At 44.0% G+C, this 15383-nt stretch overlaps 1 protein-coding gene across 5 annotated transcripts in view; it reads right to left on the bottom strand.

Moving 5' to 3' along the window:
• MAP2K5 (mitogen-activated protein kinase kinase 5) overlaps positions 1-15383 on the bottom strand; it is a 126976-nt gene that overhangs the window by 55057 nt on the left and 56536 nt on the right. For all 5 annotated transcript variants that reach the window (XM_028707251.2, XM_077919055.1, XM_028707248.2 and 2 more), the window contains exons 15-16: positions 14800-14850; positions 9147-9218 (exon numbers count right to left, since the gene is read on the bottom strand). In XM_028707251.2, the coding sequence (XP_028563084.1) occupies positions 9147-9218; positions 14800-14850 (123 nt within the window). The remainder of the gene's footprint in view (positions 1-9146; positions 9219-14799; positions 14851-15383) is intronic.

Raw genomic sequence — 15383 nt, 5'->3', positions numbered from 1 at the left:
ACCTAGGCTAGGGAGAAAGGCCACCAGACCAAGCAAGAAACATGCCCTCTGGGACCTCCAGACAAAAGAGATTAAACCCCAAGTTTAATTCACTTTCACTAAAGCCTTATAAATCAAAAAAGAATCATCCAGTGCTGCTAAATTCTGAATGCACCCACCACCCAATTACTTTAGGTACGGATGCTCCATTTTTGAAAAGGCTGTTCCTGATGTAAAGCCTGGGATCTACCTGAGATGAGAGACCTATAGCTTCAAGTTTGGCTGGCAAGTTGAAATCAGTGTGTTTAATTCAAGTCCTGGAGAGGAATTCCTGGTGTCTGCAGGCTGAGGCTTTGGTGCTCTGCATAGCCCACTCCCCCAGTAGTTCTCCAGTTGTTTTGGACTCCAATTCCCATTAGCGCCAATCTCAATGGCCAAAGGTCAGCGATGATGGGATGTATAGTCTATAAACATCTGGAGAGCCACAGAACAACGTAAGAAGAGCTCTTCAGGATTAGCTCAAAGGCCAGTCTAAACCAGCTCCCTGTTCTTGCAGTGCTGCACTTCTCACAGTCTTTTGTAGTGTCCATGTTTAGTTCTGCTTCTACTTCCCTCCCCTTTGTCTATCTGCCCCCGAGTCGTATTTGAGATTGTAAGCAACCTGGAGCAGAAAGCCATCCTCTAGCACTCTGTCTAGCGCCAGGCGCACTGATGGTGCTGTAGAAATAATAAATGATGTGGAAATGCAAAGAAATGGAATTGTAAAGTGCAAGGTCCTGCTGGCAAATCAGACATAGTCCTGCTCAGAGCCAGCCTGCGCATGAGGCGGGCCGAGGCAGCTGCATCAGGCGGTGGAACACCAAGAGGTGACACCCCTTCTGCCCCTGGCTGAGAAGCAGTGGCAGAAGTGGCTTCTGCCAAGATCTTGTGAGATCTCACCAGAACCTGCTGCTGTCATGGCCACTTTTTGCAGGGGCTGCCTCAAGACTCAGGTAAGAGAGGCTTTGGAGGTGCAGAGGTGATGAAACAGAACACACCACCCCAGTTCTGCTCCTTCCCAACTCTCCCAGCTTTTCTTATTGGGGGAGAGTGTGAGGGGAGATGGGGCTTGAGCTCCCAGCCTGCTGCAGATTTGGCAGGATAGGACTGCCAAAAGCAGGGTGCTAGTCTCTTTGTACGCTGGTTTGCCTTAGGCACTTCTGTAACAAAAAAAGGAGCTTGAGTAGCAATAAAGATGGCTAATTAGTTGAGTTTCAGAATCCGAGTTTTGTTTAGAGATGGATTTGTAGGAAGACCACATACATATTTCTTTCACTGCTTGTACACCTCTCTGTTCACATAATTGCGTTATTTATTTCCTCAGCACAAAGCCTGCCTACTGTCGCCGAGCAATGAATGCCGGAAAAGAAATGATGCATTGAGGTCTCAACCTGGGCAAACTTTACCTAAACTTACACTTTATTGCAGCTTAGTTCACAATCTTCCCCTAATATAGGGTTACCTCCCAGCGCAGCAAGCGGATAAATCATTCTGGAATATTACTCTGGCTAAGTTTCACTGTGACTGGAGCATATGCGCTTCCAAGCCTCGGAAGCAGAGGCCCATAAAATACACTAATTACTAGAAGTTATGGTCACTGGGTGATTGATAGCACTCTGCAAGGCAACTTCTTCGTTCCCAGCTTTGCTGATGGGCCTCACCCGCCACAGAGGAGGCAATTATTAATTCATGACCCAGGCCTTGGGCAGTGGAACCTTTACTTCCAATTCTACCCCCACGAAAACCACCACAAATGCTGGACATCAGCTTTCGTTGTGAAAATGGAGAAGTTGCTTTCAACAGACGACCTTTGTTTGGCAAAAATCACAAGGGAAGAACTAGAATGGTCTGTCTCTTACACACACACACACACACACACACACACACACGCCACTGATTACAAAATTCAATTGGTCCATATGCATCAGCCTGTCTCCCAGTGTGCACATCTCCAAGACCAGGGTACATGGAACCAGTGGAAACTACAGTTCTATAGTCACCTGAATGTTTTAAAAGGGCTGGTTTTCAGCTGCCAAATCCTACATGACTTGACCTCTACATAGCTCAACAGCCTCCCCTCCGCCTCTACAGAGTCTCCATGGTCAACCAAGAGCGCCCTCTTTAGCCTACCATCTGTGTGGCAAGCCTAGATAAAGGCAAACAGAGAAGCTAGCTCTGCAATATTCTTCCTCTTGAGATTCACGAGTAACCGAGCAATGTAAAACTTCTCATGACAACAGTTACAGAGCCATGCAAATCCCAAACAATTTTTATGTTTAAATGTAGAGAGTTTTATAATATTTTATGTTGGATTTGCTTATTTTTTAACCAGTCAACAAACAGAGCAAGAGTTTAACAAAAGGTAAGACAACACATTCAGTAAAATTTACACACTCAGTATACATGAACAAAACTTGCAAGTCTGCATCTGCCTAGCAAGGTGCAGAATTCACCCTTAAAATTTCCCCTAACTTCAGTTACTACAGACAAAGAACACACAAGCTACGTGTCTATCAGGTCCACTTCTAATATCTAAAAGCTTTACTCATCTGCAACTGTCTCCGTCTCAATTTTTTTGAAACAGAGCTCCGCCCCCCATTCTTTATGCATACTTCAGAGAAGTCTAATTTTGCTACTAAGGATGAGAAAAACTACTTCCAGAAGGAGTTGCTCACTTCCTCTAAGATTTTCTTAAGAGGACACCAAGGTTCACTGAAGATAATTTTTAATCAATAGTTTAATGTCATTTTATATGCCACCGTTTGTATTGTTATTGTAGCCCGGGGGTGGCCAACATGGTGCCCTCTAGATGTTCTGGACTATGACTCCCAACAGCCCCACTCAGCATGACAAGTGATCAAAGAGGATGGGAGTTGTAGTCAGGGACGCGGACTTATAAAAAATATTGGGGGGGCCCGGGAAAGCTCATGAATAATAAATAAGCTCATGAATATGCAAATAAAGTGGCGCCGCCTCCTCGTGAGCGAATAGGGGAGAGCGTGCTGCGCCTATTAATCAGCTCCAAAGGAAATTGGGTGGAGCTTTTGCTCGGGAGGGAGGGCAGGAGGCATGCAGCCCGCCCCTCCCTGTGCATTTTGGGCTGGGGGAGGGGCGGCGATGGCGCTCTGCTGGAGGGGCGTCGGAGATTATTGGGGGGGCGGAGCCCCCCCAAACGAATTTTTGAGGGGGCTCGGGCCCCCTCAAGCCCCATGGAGTCGGCGCCTATGGTTGTAGTCCAAAACACCTGGAGGGCACCATGCTGGCTATCCCTGCTGCGGGCAGTTCACCTCTACATAAATAAGAAGAAACTGGATTTCCAGGCTGGGGAGGCATGATCAATGGTGGTAAAAAGCAAAGCAAAGCAAACAAGCAAACAACAATACCCAATAAAGACCAAAAAGTTAGCTTGTGTATCCAGAAATAGTCCAAAGGAACAACAGGGGGCCACCTGCATGAACTCAATAAGTAAGAGATATGCCCTTCAATAATTCAAAGTAATACAAAACAATTGACTGTAAAAGAGAAAGAAATGATGTTTTCTTTTCTTTGCCAGCTGTCAGCTCAGCTCAGAGCGTCATATGGAGAAAGTACCAGCTCTTCAAAACAACCTTCTCCACTGTTAGCAGCCTAAACAGAAAGGCACAGTCCATTCTGCTTCCAGCAGAGCTTGTGTTCATTCTTACCTAACACATGCAAAATCTGGCATCAAAACAAAGTTCCCATTCAGAAGACTCTATTTCTCTCTCAAGAAACAGGTTCTGGAGATATCACTTTAATATCACTTCTGGAGAAGATACCCTTTGAGTGCCTTTGCCTATCAAGGTGGTTTTGTGGACATGCATAGTATTAATTCGGAAATCGGACAGTCAGAACTGGAGTCAGCAGCAACTGCATATGGATGAGAAAGGAGCTGGGGTCAGGGAGAGAAGGTCCTGGAAGGATAATAAAAGACTCAGAGGCTCTGGAGATCTGTTTGAGCAGCTCTGTGGGTGGGACATAGACTAGCTTTTGGTAATCCAGTGCCCTCCAGATGTTTAAACCTACAACTCCCATCTGCTTCAGCAAGCACAGCTGTGTTGGCTGGGGCTGATTGGAGTTGTCGTCCAGAGGGCACCAGGTCGGCAAAGGCTGATGTGAACTAAGAGATTTCTCTTGAGGCACAAGGCACCAACAGCTTATATTATTAATATATAGTATTTTTAAAGCTGTAACTCAATTGTTTTGGTCTGCTTGTTACCATAATGGAGTGACTTGCAGCCATCAAATCACTATCTGGTTCCTTGGATAGTTGGTTATAAAATAGTGTTTGGTTTAAAAAAAAAAAAAGTCTAAGGAAGGTTGGAAATGTGGCATGGAAAATAGTTAAAGCAATTTAAAACAAATCATACCGTAGGTACTGAAATGTGCCCAGATCCATCTAATGTGTTCAATTAACAACTACTTAAAATCTTCAAAGAAAGAATGGGGAAATAATGCCACTCTAAATGGGATTAGTTAATACTGACCTTCTATCTTGCAGAAGCAGACACAGAATTAAAAGGGGAGTGACAAGACAGCTTGAATTTCCAGCAGTGAACTGAAAGCAAACACTGGCCATGACTTTCTATGGAAGCAGATAGGACCACATCTCTACAGTGCAAGCTCTCTTTGCCTGGCACTGGAAATCTGAAAGGTGGGCATAACCAGTGCCAGATTTACGTATAAGCTAAACAAGCTATAGCTTAGGGCCCATTCTCTTGAGGCCCCCCAAAAAATTTAAAGGGGGAAAAAACGGATGTACATTTCCAAAATATAAGATAAAAAACAAATAAAATGGTTTTAGATAACTATTAGGTCCATAAATTACCATATATTCAACACAAAAAACAGTGACAATTTGTTGTTGGCAAAGGATAGCTGGACATATAAAGGGCCCCATTACCTTCAGTAGCTTAGGGCTCTGGGCATAATGAATCTAGCAGCAAGTGTGATGCACATTGGGACCAGGGCCCTGCGACAAAGTAGCAGGACCTAGGACCATATGAAGTTGCCTTATACCGAATCAGACCAATTGGCCCATCTAGCTCAGTACTGCCACAGTACAGCTGTTTTTGGACTACAACTCCCATCACCCTTAGCTGGCAAGATCGGTGGTCAGGGATGATGGGAATTGTAGTCCAAAAACAAATGGAGACCCAAGTTTGGGAATGACCTACACTAATGGTCAGTGGCTCTCTAGGGTTTTGGGAAGGAGTATTTCCCAGTGTTACCTGTAAATTGAATATGGGACCTTCTGCATGCAAAACATGTGATCTACCACTGCAATACTGAGGGTTGCATTGTTTTAAGAAATGGAGAGCCAGTGATGGACACAAGGCCATTCCTAGAATACATTGTTATTCATAACAATGCTGAAGATAACTAATAATAATGATTTGTATAACACTTTTCAGTGTGAGACCATAAGCTGTTATGTCACGTTGCGCCTGCATGGTATGTACTAGAAAAATGCCACTTTTTGGTGACCAGACAGAAATGTCAGCATGGGGAAGAAGCTCAAACAAAACACCCTTAACAATCGTTGCAAAAAGCTCTGGGGAGGTTTTACAACACAGAAGAGACAACAGTGGCCCCAGCACAATATTACAGGACTCATAACTAGGTCCCAAGAGATGCCTCATGCCTCGCTCGTTGCTGTCCAATTTATCTTTTTTAATAGTACCAGGAAAGGGGGGAAACCCACCAATCCTTATGCTTCAGTTTTCGAAGCAAGAACATTTCAAGAAAGGCCAGCCACTTCCACCAAAACATTTCCCATGGAGATAAAGCAGCCTTCCCCAAACTAACATTAAGGGTATAAGAAAAGTCTAGCTGGAGCAGACTGGTGTCTGGCATTCTGTTCCTTCAGTGGCCACCCAGATGCCCCAGGGAGAACCTGAGTGCAAAAAAGCTCTCCCCACTTGTGCTCCCCAGCAACAGCCATTCAGAGGGATGTTGCTTCTGATAGCAGAGACAGTACACAGCCATCATGGCTAGTAATAGTAGTAGGATTTATTGGGAAATAAATTGTGAAAGGCTTAATTTTCAACCTGTACTGGGCCAGGACTTGCATCTCCAAGGAATTAATACCTTCCAAACCAGAAGTCCCCCTACTGTGGGCTTGTCAGAGTGAACTGTAGCTTAGGGAGGTTTGATCATATGATGCTGCCTAATACCATGCCAAACAATTGGTCCATTCAGCCAAGTACCATTTACTCAGCCTGGCAGCAGCTTTCCAAAGGCTCTGACAAACAATGTTTCTTCCCAGTCCTAGCAGTGCCAGTAACTGAACCTGGGACCTTTGACAAGCAAAGCACATGCTCTACCACTGAACTATAGCTTTCTCATGTATCTACATCTGTAACGTAACACATTCTAAGCTTCCTTCTCTCTTCCACTGATTTTCTCAGATATTCTCTGGGTCAAAACCTGCATAAGGCCTATTTGCCGTTTACTGTTTACTACCCCCTCCCCTTCAAAAGAAAGTAGATTTAAGATACAATTGCGTCCTGCAACTTCTTTTCCTTCAAAATGGAAGCAACCCAATTACACACACTTTTTAAAAACTGAGAATATAAACATGAAGGGTAGTTTAGGGTACACAATACTGAGCAAAATGGATAAATAGTCTGACTTGGTAGCAGGCAGATCCACACATTTTGCTCCAAGCTTAGAAGACTAAAATAAATTTCAGGTTGACAACAGAGTTCAAGCAGGCTCTGAAGCATTACTGCACTGCTGTCAGGCTAGGCTCTTTCCCCCTACACAACGATGCAAAGAGTAGCCTTTTTTAGGGCCTGTTAGTAGTGAGCAGAATGCATTAGCTGCTCAGAACAAATGGCCTCACATGTCTCAATTCTCTTTTTATTACCCTGCCATATGACTAATGAATCTACAGTATAGAAGTAGTCTATTGCCATCCAGAAGAATATCAGCCATCCTCTATCTGGGGCCCTCCAGATGTTTTGGACTACAACTCCCATTAGCCTCAGGCAGCACAGCCATTGGGAGTTGCGGTCCAAACATTTGCAGGGCACCAGGTGGGGGGAGGTTGGTATAGACTGTTGCCCAAACTAGGACCAGCAGTTTTCCTGGTTTCCCCAGAATCTTTCAATATTAGATCTCAGCCCTGACACACATGAAGCAATTGTTCAGAAGAGAGTGCACCTGCTTCCACAGAATGCCTCAATCTCATGACTCAACCCACTGGATGCATGTGGGATCAAGGACTCTGTCACATTTCTAAGCTCTGGCATCCTTTCTTTTTCTGAATAAAAGAAGTGCAGAGAAAACCTCTTTAGCTTTATTACCCAAGGGATCTAAGGAACACACTAGCTCAATGACACAAAGTCTGGCTCAAAAGGGATGTTTGGAAATTCCAACATAAACTCCAGCTGTCCTCTCCAAATGCTCCCTGGCCCACCCCAGTGTCAACAGACAGTGTGACTTTAATGGCAATGACCTTGCATGGCTTCCTGGAGCATCACCTTCACCTTTCTAAAGCCATTTTCCCTCGCTCTCCTCATTTAACACATCACTCAAACCACTTCAATAAAACAACGATCATGTTGAGGAGAGGTCTCCGAGGAGCAGATGACACACCAATTAACAAAGCACACAGAGACAAATTGTTCCATGCTTCTGACTCAGGAGAGAAAAGCAAGCAGAAGGCAAAGAAGAGGAAAGGAAGTTTGTTCAAGAAGAGGCAATAAACAGACCCTCCCTGTGCAAAGAGATGGCACTACCCAGGCCCAGGGCTCTTTGCACAAGCTCTCTGGCGTTAAGTTTAACTATCCCCACTATAGGACTCAAACATTTAGTTGTGGGGGGAGCAGATTACTTATCTGAAATCATCGTGCAGTGTTAGCAACAGGAAGCAGAAAGGGGCCCTCCCATTTTATCATAACAACTATGTGTGGTATGTCAAGATAAGAAATGAGCTTAACACATGGGATGGAGGTTCAGGTCAAGCCAATGCCATAGGCCAGGTTTTGAAACATTCTGAATTATCCACATTATAATTGCGGTTGCAGCTAAGAGTAGATTACCACCCAGGTCATAAAGCATATTAATGATGGCCAGGATATACAAATTTTACTCATCATGCCCAAAAAACTTCAGATGAACACTCTTAACTGCAACAGCAATACCTCAAAATGTTACAGAAACCTGGCCCATGTCTTTGGCCTGACCAAGCTAGGCATGAGCTGAGCACCCATTTCCTGCACCCTCCAGTTATCTGGCACTGGAGTGGTCCATTTCACTTACCTGCAAGGCATGCCCAACCTAACATTTGGCAACCCAAGTTGCAGGCATGGAACAACAATAGAGGCAGAACTGAAATCTAATTTCATGGAACAACAATAGAGGCAGAACTGAAATCTAATTTCATTCTATGGGCTAGATTCAACTAAGATGTTGTACTGGTGCAATGGGGCTCCTCTTGCACTCCCTCAACCCCCCCCCCAAACCCCCACTGCTTCCTACACATAACAGTGCAGGGAGAGGATGGGGAAAACAGTTCCCTCTGGCAAGCAGAAAAGCTTGGGTTCATAGAACAATGGCTTTAGCACAACATTAAATCCCATCCATAGGCTATAAGATGATGTAGTCAGTATGGGGTCTTTCCAACCTCAAGATAAAAACCTCAAGAAAAACTTCTTTCTGAAGAACAAATCCTTTCTGAATAAAACACAGAGACTAAACAATGGTTGTTAAATACTATTCAACATGCAAAAGGATGCTCCAAAGTGCAGTCACTTTGTCATCTTAGTCCCAGTTCACAGGTTTACAAATCCCTCACAAAGAATATCCCTGTACTCCCATTAGCTTCCCAAATGGTGTGCGAGCTGGGCTATCCATGCTGATGCCTGGTCCTCTAGTAGCCCCCATTCCACAGGATGCCTCTCCCTCAAAAGAAGGGAGGAAGGGATTGATCCTTTGTGGCTTGGGCATCAACATGGATTATTTAGCTCACACATTATTTCCCCCATGCAAAAATTTCATATGCAGGATCTCTTTAAAAACACCCAAACCTGCATGAATCAGGAATCAAAACCCAATTGTGTTCTTTTTATATAGTTGAAAAACAAACATATAAAGGCACCTACCTCCATGAAGGAAATCCCTAGGCTCCAAACATCAGAATGAATTCCATACTGCTCTCCTGAAATGCGTTCTGGCTGTTAAAAGCAAATGGGGAGAGATAACTGAACCTAATGAAATGTCCAGAAATAAAAACACAACCTTAATTAGAGAGGGAAAATAAAAACTCAGATGCTAAAATGTTGATAAAAATGTTTGAAAGCATGCACTCAGCTGAATTTATTTCAACAGCAAAAGCAGACTTTTAAGGACTTTTCTCTTCACTCTCCTAATTGGGACCCATTAGATAAGCTCCCATGTAGGTTATGTTGGCAGGAGAGGGAACAACAATTCCAGCTGCACAATCAGAGTATGAGTGGCAACTTTAGAGGGCAATTGTATCACAAGGATACAATGAGACGTGGAGTGGGACTTAAGAGGTGAAACTGGAAACGTTTGAGCAAGCAGCACAACTGGCAGAGAGTGGAATGGTGAGAAGTCAAAAGTTGCTTGGGGTTTGAGGGACAGCACTCTTTTTCAGAGTGGAGCTGAGAAGGAAGCAAGCATGAAACATGTGGCCAGCTCGACTGGGGTGGGTTGTCAGAGCAGCAAAGTGTTGGTGGGGCATTTAGAATTGAAAACCAGGAGCCAATGGGTTGGCAAAGAGTACACCGTGCTTGACCCAGTTACTGCCCCAAAGGCAGCATGCCAGCCTCAGTTGTATGTAGCTTTGCCAAGCATGGCCAAACTGCACTGTGCACTCTTGTGACATACAATACTGGATGGAGTTACAGTATCATGTGTAGCCTCGCCTATTCAGGGCTAGTATTCCTTGTGTTTCTGACTGCTCTTATACAGCGCCAGGACCACCATTCTCTCATTGCAACTGAGCAACCAAAATGTCACTGGGGAGGCTGACCTTTCCAACTGCAGTACCCCTAAAAATGCTACCAAAGGGCAACTTCCTGGGAGCGCCCTAAGAGCAGCCCTCACTATACGGACCCTTCAATATACCATATTTTTTGCTCTATAAGATGCACCAAGTTTTTGGAGGAGGGAAACAAGAAAAAATATATGCTGAATCCCAGAAGCCAGAACAGCAAGAGGGATCCGTGCACAGTGAAAGCAGCGATTCCTCTTGCTGTTCTGGCTTCTGGGATAGCTGCGCAGCCTGCATTCGCTCCGTAAGACGAACACATTTCCCCTTACTTTTTAGGAGGGAAAAATACGGTACTTATTTCTATCCCAGAGTCTCTGATAAAGTTAGAATAAATGTACCCTTATAGACAACAAAGCAATCAAAATAAAATTAGATGCCGTAAACTACTCAGGACATCACTTTCCCAACAATGCTCTCATATGCATCTCTATTCTCATGTCATCTGTCTTATGCAAGTTACTAGCATATCTGTACGAATGTGTGAAGAAAGCAAGGGGGGTGTCCACAGAAAACCAGCTCTTGTTTAACTGTTCCCAAGCTAATGTACATTGCAACCTGCAAATAAAAGAGGTTCAGCTCACACCAATTAGCAGCAAGTTTAATACCGCTCGAGACAGCAAGGAACGCAAAATAGCCAGCCAGCTCTTTTACTCAAAAGCTGTGCTCTAAGTATTGCCAAGGTCAAGTACAGTGTGAAATGCAACAATAAAAAGACTCGACAAGACTCTCTTTCCCACTGTGCTGTTAATGCACCTGTCTAGTTCAGGCACCTTGCACAACTCCTTTCCCCCTCCACTCTATAATAACCCAGAAGCCTTTAGAGAAAACAAACGCACCCAAATTAGTGCCAGTCGAACGTGCTCAAGGATGCTTCCTCTCAGCTGCTAATCCCAGGTCAGGAGCTTTTAGCGCCAAGTAAACGTTAAGTAAAAAACACAGACACAATGGCCTAAATGGTCTTTAAGACTCAGCCTTCTAGACAGTACAGAGAGCAGAATTCTCCCAGAAGCAAAGCACATGCAGAGAACAGACCATAGCACTTCTGAGCTGAGTCCCTATGAACAAAGGCAAAGCAGTAGCGGTGTTCTGGAAAGGTGAGCCTTTCCTGTCCTGAGCTTATCATGGACTGTAGGGCTTGAACTGGGGGTCTGGGAGGTCAGACTCTAGATCCCTCCACTGTCAGAGGCAGTATGCCTCTAAATACCTGTTACTGGGAACCACAAGTGGGGAGAGTGCTGCTGCACTCTCAGGTCCTGCTGGCAGGTCTCCCATTGCAGCATCTGGTTGGCCAATCTGAGAACAGGATGCTGGACTAGAGGCCTGCTTCAGCCTGATCCAATAGGGATATTCTTATGGTTTTATGAAAAGCTAGTAAGGGGAGGGAACTACAGGCACTTAATCCTGGAGAGCCAATTCCAGCTTCTGCCCTCCAGAGAGCTCCCAGGTCTGCTTCTCTCCCCTCAGTTTGTGCAACCTGCCACTGAGGGCAGCCACCAGGCTCTCCAGACAGGCAATAATGTCCCCTCTGTCATGTACAGAGGCAACCTTGGTAAGGCTCATGTTAGGCCAGTTCTGGTAACAAACATTTCAGAAGTCCATAAATTACTCTCAAAAAGCACTTCACTTTCTCCTTTCTAATCTTCTCAGAGCGGTTTCAGACAGCTATGTCAGCTGAAATGCCATCAAATCTGCATAAGTACACATGTGTGCTGCAATTTTATAGGAGCAGCAAAAGGGGGAAGAGCGCAGAATGTAATAGCGCTGCAGAATTTCACTTCCTAAAAACCTCCGTTAAAAACAGTTAAGTTCCTAGCCTTTATGGCTGCAAACACTTGCTAAGCAATGCCAGTTTGGACAGAGCACAATATTTCAGTGGTCTGCCTATCCCTTGCTCTTCTCTGTAACTTAGAAGTAGTAGAATAAATTATGCAAAATAATTTTAAAAATCACAGAATAAATTATGCAAATATGCTCAATTTGCCTCATTCATAGCTTTCCTTAGCACACAATTTGAATAGCATGGACACAGAATTATATAGAATAAAGCAGTACCCACAGGTTTTTGGAATCTCTGCCACTCAACTTTGGAGGATTTTTTATTGTTATTACTCGCAAGCTGAATTACTGGCACGTTTTCCTCCATACCTTGATTGAAATTTGGTTCCCACTAGGGAACAAACAGAATGGCTCTGTGGGCAGATCAAACTGTCAGGTTGCCATCCCTGCTTCAGATCTGAAGCTGTTAGGGTAGGGATTTGTCTGCCTTTAACCTTTTTTCACAGTATAATTTTAAGCAACAATCATTCTATTAAGAAGAAGATTGATTCCAGGTAGGAACTGGTATCGCAGTATCCATACAGCCATGTTGCTTAGGCACCAGCTTGCAAATTTGTTACAGTGAGCTGCCAGCATCACAGCTGAAAGGCCAGAGGGAGGGCAAAAGCATCCTTGACATCTTGAGGCAATGTTTCTGAGCTGCTTCCACGCCAGGTGACAGAAGGCCAGCCATGAGACACCTGATCCACCACTAAAGGTGCCCCTCTGAACACCTCGAGCAGAGAGCTTGAAGCAGTGGGTGAGGGAAGGACAATTTCCTTCACTAACAAAGGCGCAGAAACTTTACTAACAAGAAAAAGCTGCTGCTCAACTCTTTGGGAAAGTGTGTGTGTGTGTTTATCCAAGGTAAGCTACTCCTGGCATAAATTTCACAAAGTTAAGCTTAGACATATGTGGGGACTGTTGCATCTGTTTTGTGTTACAAGCTCTTCTTAGTTTGAGACCAAGTCAATTGGCTTCCGCTGTTTGCATTCTGCTCAGCCCCATGTCAGCCCTCCAAACAACAAAGGCGCTATAAGGAGCCCACAAAACAGTTACATCTGTCCAGCTCATCTCCTGTGCACCAGATGGAACAGGATACAGTTCTGTCCCTCTCTTCGTTCCTAGTGTTATATGCATCCCCCCTTTCTTTCAAGATTACACCCCCCCCAAAAATAAAAAAAAATCTGATGACTGGAAACAAATTCATTCAAGCAGCAAAGCAGTCCTAACAGAAGAACTGACAAAACATCTTACAGCTTTAATCCTCACTTTTTTCAATTAACAGATGGATGCATCACAGTCATCCGTAAACAATAAGAAAAGAAGTAATTTCTTTAATGCACACCTGGGAAATAGATGTGTAATCGAGGTTTGTACATTAAAAGGAATAATACAATTTAATTATTACAGCTATTTAAAGTCATCCAGAAGAAAAGCTGGAGTTGGGTAGAATAATTTGTTTGAAGTCCTCCCACTGCTTAAATCAGAGTGTTCCAGCTTTTGAGGAGATAGGGATGTGGCAACCGGCAAGCTGGACTTATCAAAAGCAATACCTTTAAAGCCCTTTTACGTATTTGCCATTCTGTACTTTAGGAGGTTAAGTGATCCAAATACATTTGCTAGAAAAATGTGAAGTGAATCAATGATTGCAAAAGAAAGAAAAAATAGTATCTGCAGTATTCACAATTCAAGATGACGCATATTCCTGCTTAGAGTGCAGGAAATCTTTCCTCTTTAAGCAGAAAGGTGAAGGCAATGGAGTGCCAGCAATGACATCGCTCCTGCAAAGGGGGAGCCTGCGCTCAAGGCATTTGGCAAACCCAACGAACCACCTTCATCTGTGGTGCAGGCAGGGTCCCAGAATGGCAGAGGCCAGTCTCTATCATTTGGACTAGCATTTGAGCACACCCAACCTGTGCACATGCCCAAGCACCATTAAAAGTCACATATTCATAACCTCTATTCTCAAGATGCCTGGAACACTGAACTATATATCAGAGATAGGAACGGAATGAGGGCATGCACTAGAATAATGTTCCCCAACCTGGTGCCCTCCAGCTGTTTAGGACTATAACTCCCATCAGCTTCAGCCAGAGGATGGCTGCACCTGAGCATGAACACCAGAAGGCAGGAACAACTGTTACAGCTGACCAGCCAAGAGCAAAAAGGCTAATCCACAGGCTTTATGCTGCCGGCCACTTGCAGAGGCTGATCTCTCACACTTCTGTTCTCTTTAGTACCTAAAGAGCACCAAAAAAGCTTACCAGGAAAGCACTCACTTAGCCTGTGAGGTTTCCTATCAAGGTCCTAGAGACTCTTTAACAGTAGCAAGCCAAGAATTACAATCCACACCCACCCTCTTGCCTTTCTTTATGGCCACAGCCCACATGTGGCATTTACCCCTACCCAAGAGCTTCAAAAGAATCAACCAAGAATCATTGGGTTAATGTTCTATTATTTCTGTATCACTTTCCCCATTATTTTTACAACTCCGAGTTACACTGAAGAAGCGGACAGGGCCTTCATGGTGGAGCACAGAACTGAACCCAAATCCCCCCAAATTAGATGGATCTCTCATAAACCACACATGCTCCTTCTCTGCACACCCAAACCCCCGGTGCACATGGGGCTTCCCATTTGTTATGGGGTACACTCACAGAGCTGCCTCATCTGTCAAAGGGAATGAGTTGACCTTGCAGGCACAGGAGTTTGGTATGTGCACTTTAGCTTTCTATATTACTATTCCTCATGTCACATTAAAAAACACACAGTTTCCTTATTTCCATATCTGTTTACTAAGAAAGACTTAAGACACCTAACAGTAGAAGTAACAGCACCCGAACTAAAAACTGCAGACAAAATTGAGCAGCCCACTAAAGGCTATTTGTCTGCAACAGAAGTATCTGCATACATTTACTTACCGCCATATAAGCATTTGTCCCGACATACGTCTTGGCTATGGAATTCACCAGCTATCAGACAAAACAGCCTGTTAGAGCCATATAAAGATAATGTGGGAATAAAACGGGCAATTATTCCTCATTTAACCTACAATCATTCCATGTATAAATCAGCTAAAAATTATATAAAGTGTGTATGTGTGTGTGAGGAAACAAATTTGCCTGTGAAGGCATTAAAAATGATTAAATCTCTCTTTCCTTTTGAACAAGAGCCCTAATTTAAAACAACCACAGTATTTCACTTTATGGCAGATAACCTTAAAGACAATTCTCTTTTAAACAGGATGCTTAGAGATTTTAGTGCTCCACCAACCAGTTGGATATAAATAGTCAATTGGAAGGAGGGTTTTATTTTATTTTATTTTCAGCACATCCAGTCAGCCGTCCTCCTCCCCCCACTGTCAGCTGGCTCAAGATGTGAATAAAGCCACCTTCATTATCAGGCTGGAATGAACACTAAATATGCTGGAGGGACAACAGACTTTGACAACGTATAATACAGCAGTGACCTTCTCTTTGGTCCTCATGTTTGGCTGGGAGGAAAG

Source organism: Podarcis muralis, chromosome 14, assembly GCF_964188315.1.
Source record: "Podarcis muralis chromosome 14, rPodMur119.hap1.1, whole genome shotgun sequence".
Lineage (NCBI taxonomy): Eukaryota > Metazoa > Chordata > Lepidosauria > Squamata > Lacertidae > Podarcis > Podarcis muralis.
The sequence above is the reverse complement of the archived record's forward strand: the minus strand, read 5'-3'. Positions and strand labels throughout refer to the sequence as shown.